The 6,476-nt window shown below is 36.2% G+C and overlaps 1 protein-coding gene across 1 annotated transcript; it reads left to right on the top strand.

The window, feature by feature from the left end:
• The first annotated feature begins 3,534 nt into the window (after positions 1-3,534).
• On the top strand, positions 3,535-4,831 carry LOC118497691 (barrier-to-autointegration factor-like). The gene has a single exon (XM_036012921.1). The coding sequence runs from the start codon at positions 4,386-4,388 to the stop codon at positions 4,725-4,727; it is 342 nt and encodes a 113-aa protein (XP_035868814.1). The 5' UTR covers positions 3,535-4,385; the 3' UTR covers positions 4,728-4,831.
• The last annotated feature ends 1,645 nt before the right edge of the window (positions 4,832-6,476 follow it).

The following is a 6,476-nucleotide window of genomic DNA, read 5'->3' as shown; positions in this document are numbered from 1 at the left end:
AAGTTGGCTGTCTCCTCCTCGCTCTGCTCTTTTTCTGGAGTTTTGATCTATTCTTTCATTTAGGCCATAGTTCTTTGTTTCTGCATACCTGTTACATTGTAAGGGGTGGAGCCTTAGGTACTCACTAGGGTGGGACAACCCACTCTTCAGCATTGTGGTGCTGTATGTGGGGGAGGGATCAGAGAGGGAACAATGCTGCTTGCTTGGTTCTTGCCCTGCTTTCAAGAGACTGGCAGTTTCTCCTGCTGCCACAACCTACACAGGTTTTTAAAGCCAGAGTTTCTGAGTCATTATTTTGCTGGAACCCTGGGTTGTGCAATCTGCCTCACTCTTTGGTTGTTCCTCCTGGTTTATCTGCACTTGAATGTGGGACCACCAGCTCCCGCCTTGCCACATGTCCTCTCCACCCAGCTGCCTGTCTGTGCCCCTCCTACCAGTGTGGATGAATGTTTCTTCTTTAACTCCTTGTTGAAAGACTTCAATACAGTTCAATTTTCTGGCAATTCTGGTTGTATTTGTTTTTTAATTGGCTGTTTCCTTCTTTTGGTTGTGCAAAGAGGGAAGCATATCTACTTACACCTCCATCTTGGCCAGAATCTCCTGGTTCCACTTTTCTTTAGCTGTAGAGTTTCTGCTGAGAATCCAATGATAACCTAATGGTCTTTCCATTATGGGTTATTTTCTTCTTTTCCCCAGCGCCTTGAGAAATTTTCGTCATTAGTTTTTGACAGTTAAAGTACAATGTGCCTTGAAGATGGCCTATTAAATGTTCTCTTTGCCTCTAATTCAAGGATCAAACTTTTTAAAATAGGTTTGGGAAGTTCTCTCCAACTTTTATTTTTTTTAATACGATCTCAATTACCTTTTCCCATACACTTTTTGGTATGTCTATTATTCTTATGTTGCTCTTTCTCTTGGAGTCAGATAGTTCTTGTATAGTTGTTTCACTTTTTTCTCTCAATTCTTTCTCTTCTTTCCTCTATGTCATTTCTAGATTTCTATCTTTAATGTCACTAATTCTTTCCTACATTTGGTCAGGCTCTATTTCTTGTACTCACTAGTTCATTATTTATCTTTTATTGAGTTCTCTATCTCCAGAATTTCTATTTGGTTCTTTTTTTTTTTTTTTGACAGTGTAAAACTCTTTGATAAACTCTCATTTAGTTCTCTGAATTTGTTTCTGGCTTCATTAAACTGCCTATCTGTGTTTTCTTGCATCTCACTGAGTTCTTCCAAAACTGCAATCTTGAATTTCTGCCATTAAATCACATATTTCCATGTCTTTATGCTTGTTTTCTGGAGATTTTCCATTTTCTTTCTGAGCTGCTTTGCTACCTTGGTTACTTATGGTATTTGATGGATTTCTTCCCTATCTAGACATCTATGTATGAGTGGCACTTCTCAGATTACTACAAAGAAGTATTTTTTGAAAAAAAAAACTTGTTTTTATTTTCCAGTAAGTGGCACTGAATCTTAGGATTTTTAGCTCTCATGAGCTTCTCTGGCTTTTCAGCTGTCTGTAGGGTGGTGAAAAATGCTCTGTGTTCCATGGGGAGGTATGTACCTTTCTTGTGATCCTGTTTCCCTGGGCTCAAGGAACCAAGCCTACAGGGGAATACAGTGGGCAATGAGGATCCAAATGCATGAAATTCCAGTGCTGTCCTTCACAGCCAGAATCCTCAGGTAGTGTAGTAATAATGTGTGGGTGTAGGGTGAGCTGGGGGTAAACTGCCTCTGTTGATTTGCTGTCCCAGCAATAGTGACCAGTGGACGTCCACAGAATTTCCTCTGCAACTCCACCCAACCTTGGGACTGGTAGAAGTGCATGCCCTTCACTAAGGGAAAGAGTGCTTCTGTAGTGCCAGTTCATGGGTTTGTAGACATGCTTTGCAAGCTGATACAAATGGTGAGGGAAGGTGAACTCTGAAAAACTGGGAGAAAGCAGTCTGGCTCCATGTCTTTGTCTCTCTGTCTGAACTGCTAATAGTCAGCATCTCTATCCTTTGTTCCTGCCCAGGTAACTGGGTTGAGCTGCTGCTACTACTGCTCATTCCTGCGTGAATTCTCACTAAATCTCTTTCTTCCTGGCTGAAAAAAGTTCAAGCCACAACCAGATTCTTCCCCTTTCCAGGCTGAGCCCCAGACTGAGCTCTGGGCTACAGGGTTTGTCTAACTTGTCCACCTTCAGATGTTTCAATGTGCAAATCTCTCAGAGATGTTTGTGCATTGAGCAGAAAACCCTTTGTTGAATTATAATTGCTCAAAGTGTTAAAATTTCAAGGGGGAGAGACCAAGGGGATTTCTCATGCCATCACCCTTCTGGTGTCATTCCAGTTGGTTGAATGTTTTTGACTAGTTATTCCAATGTTTGGGTTTCCTCTGTGATAGTTTCTGTCAAATTCATATATACATATGAGTGGGACATACTTTCCTTTTTTTGTATACTGTATACTTTTATGTTGATATCTGGACATTGTAAGTAATATAAAGCTGTAATTCTGAAAATCAGAATCTTCTCTTCCCAACATATTGCTGAGTTTAACTTGTTGAGGACTGTAGCCACCCTTTGTTTAGTGATTTCTGATAACTATTTTTGCAAATTGTGTATTGTTTTTGCACATGATCACTGCAGTTTTTATTCCATTATCTCTGCAGTCGGGCATAGATATTAATTAAACCTTCATACCATCAAGTAGATATAAACATTTATAAACATATATGCACTGTTTTACTCAGCTGGGGATGCCATAATAAAATATAGAGTGAGTGGTTTCAAGAGAGAAATTACTTTCTTACACTTTTGAAGTTCAAAATTTAGAGCTCAGGGTGCCAGTCTGTTTCCAACAAGGGCTTTCCTCTTGAGTTGTAGATGGCTGCCTCTTTGCTGGGTGCTCATATGACCTCTTCTTTGTCTAAACATGAAAAAAGAGAATGAACAAGCTCTCTGATGTCCCTTCTTATAAAAGAGCTAACCCTATCATGAGATCTCCACCTCCTGATGTCAACTAACCCTAATTACCATCTAAGGCCCCATCACCAAATATTGAGTTGGCCAAAAAGTTCATTTGTTTTTTTCTGTAAGCTGGCTCTGGGAGCATTTAGTTGTCTTTAACTCATTTGAAACAGTTTTGTTGAATTGTATTATGACAGCTGTCATCTCAGCATACATTTAAAAATTATCAAAACTAATGAATTTATACATAACCATTTTAATATTAAAGATGGATGAAAAATACACAGTTTTTGCAAATTGTACTTTACTATTTGAAGAAATGTAAAAATGCAACTGAAATGCAAAAAAGGGAAAAGATTTATACAGTGTATAGAGAAGGTACTGTGACTGATCAAATGTGTCAAAAGTGGTTTGCAAAGTTTCATGCTGGAGATTTCTTACTGGATAATGCTCCACAATCAGGTAGATCAGTTGAAGCAGATAGTGATCAAATCAAAACATTGAGAACAATCAATGTTATACCAAACAGGAGATAGCTGACATACTCAAAATATCCAAATTAATAAAGTTACTGGTAAAAATGAAAAAATGTGTCTTGTATTTTATAGAAAAAAAACTAAACAGACTTTTTGGCCAACCCAATACAATCACATTAGGGCTTAAGGCTTCAGCATATGAATTTGGGAAGCAAACAAACATTTAGTCCATAACATGACCAAACACAGCCCCCAAATATATGAAGTAAAAAAGTCATGCTTGAAGGTAGAAATAGTTATACAATAGTAGCTGAAGACTTTAGTACTCCACTTTTAATAATTAACAAGACAATGAGACAGAATATCACTAAGAATATAGAGGATTAACACTATAAACCCACTGGGCCTAACAGACACTCTACCTGATAACAGTAGAGTACTGATTTTTTCTCAAATGTACAGAGTATGCTCCAAGATAGATTATATAATAAATCATATAGAAAGTCTTAATACATTTTAAAGGACTAAAGATATATCAAGTTTCTTTATGAATCAAAATAAAATGAAACTAGAAATAATAGTAGGAAAAAAGGACATTTCACATACATATGGAAATTAACACACCTTTAGAAATTAATGCATTACAAAAGATATCAAAAATAAAATGAGAAAAGTCCTTGAGATGAATGAAAGTGAAAATACAACATACAAAGAATTATAAAGAATAAGCCTAGTGAATAAAACTAGAAATCAACAGAAGTGAAAAGTCCACAAACATGTAGACATTAAACATATTTGTAAACAATACAAAAAATAATAAATTATAAGAAAAATTAGAAAATATCTTGTGAAACATGAAATAAGAACATGACATACCAAAATTTATAGGATGCATCAAAATAAGTGCAAAGAGGGAAGTTTATCACTGTAAACATTTACATTAAAAAAGAAGAGAGATGTTATGGAAGCTGGAGCTGCTGGTGAGCAGGACCTGGTCTGGAAAACAAAGGAGATTAATTCTGATCAAGATGACAACCTCTAAAAAGCACCCAGACTTTGTAACAGAACCCATGGGGGAACAGCCAGTGGAGAACCTGGCTGGGATTGGTGAAATCATGGGCAAGAAGCTGGAAAAATGGGGCTTTGACAAGGCCTGCATGGTCCTTGGCCAGTTTCTGGTGCTAAAAAAAGATGAAGACCTCTTCTGGAAATGGCCAAAGGACACATGTGGCATCAATGCAAAGCAGTTTCGGGACTTGCTTGCATGCCTTCAAGAGTGGTGTGATGCCTTCTTGTGACACTCTCTGGGGAGCCCCCAATCCCTAACCCCAGTCTTGAGTCTCCAGAGTTTGCATCTGAGTTGGGGCTCTACTCTTGTCCTCTACAAAGGAAATTATTGCTGTGTACTCACCTCTGGTCCTCTGGGTCTTCAGGGAAATTCTCTCATCTCACCATTTCAACTTTTTGTTGAATTCTTGCTCTTACATGCATCTTCGTTCTCCTCCTGCCAGTTTCAGGTCAATAATTATCAACTTTTCTGAGTGGATTCCTGGCCCCTTCCCTCATTCCTACTTTCTCCTCTGGTTCATTTTATACTATTTGGCTTCTCTCTTGCCAAAGAATTGTCTATATACTTTTTTTAATCAATAAAATCAATGGCCTTCAAAAAAAACAGAAGACCTCAAATCAATATTTTAACTTTATATCATATGAAACTATCAAAAGAACAAATTAAACCCAAAGCTATCAGTTGATGGAAATAATTAAGAGCTTATTTAAACAAAATAAAGAATAAAAACACTAAAAATGAACAAATGCAGAAATTGGTTCTTTGAAAATATTGGCAAAATTAATAAACCTTTAGATAGAGTAACAACTTAAAAGAGAGAGACAGAGAGTTCTGGCTGGGTGGCTCAGGTGGTTGGAACATTGTCCTGTGCACCAAAAGGATGTGGGTTTGATCCTCACTCAAGGCACATACCTAGGTTGTGGGTACCCTATTAGGGCACATATAGGAGGAAACCAATATTTCTCTCTCACATTTATGGGTTTTTTTTCTCTCTCCCTTCTCCTCTCTCTAAAATCAATAAAAGCACATCCTTGGGTGAATATTTTTAAAAATAAATAAATAAGAGAGACAGAGAGAGAGAGAGAGAACTCAACTTACTGAAATCAGAAGTGAAATTAGCAACTTTACTATCAATTTTACAGAAACAAAAAATGTTATTAGAGAATACTACAATTTAGGCCAATCAAATTGATAACCTTGATAAATGGACAAACTTCTATAAATACACAAACTACAAAAACCAACTCAAGAAGAAACAGAAACTATGAATAGACTAGTAACAACAAAAATTAAATCAGTAATCAATAAAATCCAAACGAAGAAAAGTCCAAAACCAGATGATTTCCCTGGTGAACTGTATCAAACATTTAAAAAAAATTAACACCATTACTCCTCAAACTCTTTCCAAAAACAAATTGGAAAGAATACTTCCAATCTCATTTAATGAGGTCAGCATTAACCTAATATCAAAGCAAAATAAAGACACTGCAAGAAAAAAATCTATAGGCCAATACCCATTATGAAGATAACTTCACATTTCTTGAACACAATATTATCAATAATAATATGCTAATAAATTCAGCAGCCTATTAGAAGGATTATATACCATAAGTGGAATTTATCTGCCTTGTGGAGGTTAAATAAAAATATTAGAAGGAAAAGCAAAATTATATGGTTATATCAATTGTTGCAGAAATATGCTAGAGCTAAAACATAACATAACATTCTATGCTTAGAACAAAACATAAATCTTTGTAACCTTGGATTAATGGTTTCTTAACATAGCAAAAGCAAAAACAACATAAAACAAATGAACTTCAAAAATAAAAACTGTTTGCAAGCAGACCATTAAGAAAGTAGAAAACCTACAAAATGGGAGAAACTGTTTTCAAATAACATTTGATAAAGGACTTGTCTTAATCTTGTTGAGCTGCTATAACAGAACATCATTGTTGGTGGCTTATAAACAAGACAAATT

The sequence above is a fragment of the Phyllostomus discolor genome, chromosome 12, assembly GCF_004126475.2.
Source record: "Phyllostomus discolor isolate MPI-MPIP mPhyDis1 chromosome 12, mPhyDis1.pri.v3, whole genome shotgun sequence".
NCBI classification, from domain to species: domain Eukaryota; kingdom Metazoa; phylum Chordata; class Mammalia; order Chiroptera; family Phyllostomidae; genus Phyllostomus; species Phyllostomus discolor.
The sequence above is the reverse complement of the archived record's forward strand: the minus strand, read 5'-3'. Positions and strand labels throughout refer to the sequence as shown.

Bases quoted from the DNA above. Each gene is read 5' to 3' on its own strand.
- LOC118497691 (XM_036012921.1), top strand. From the start codon at position 4,386: ATGTTATGGAAGCTGGAGCTGCTGGTGAGCAGGACCTGGTCTGGAAAA.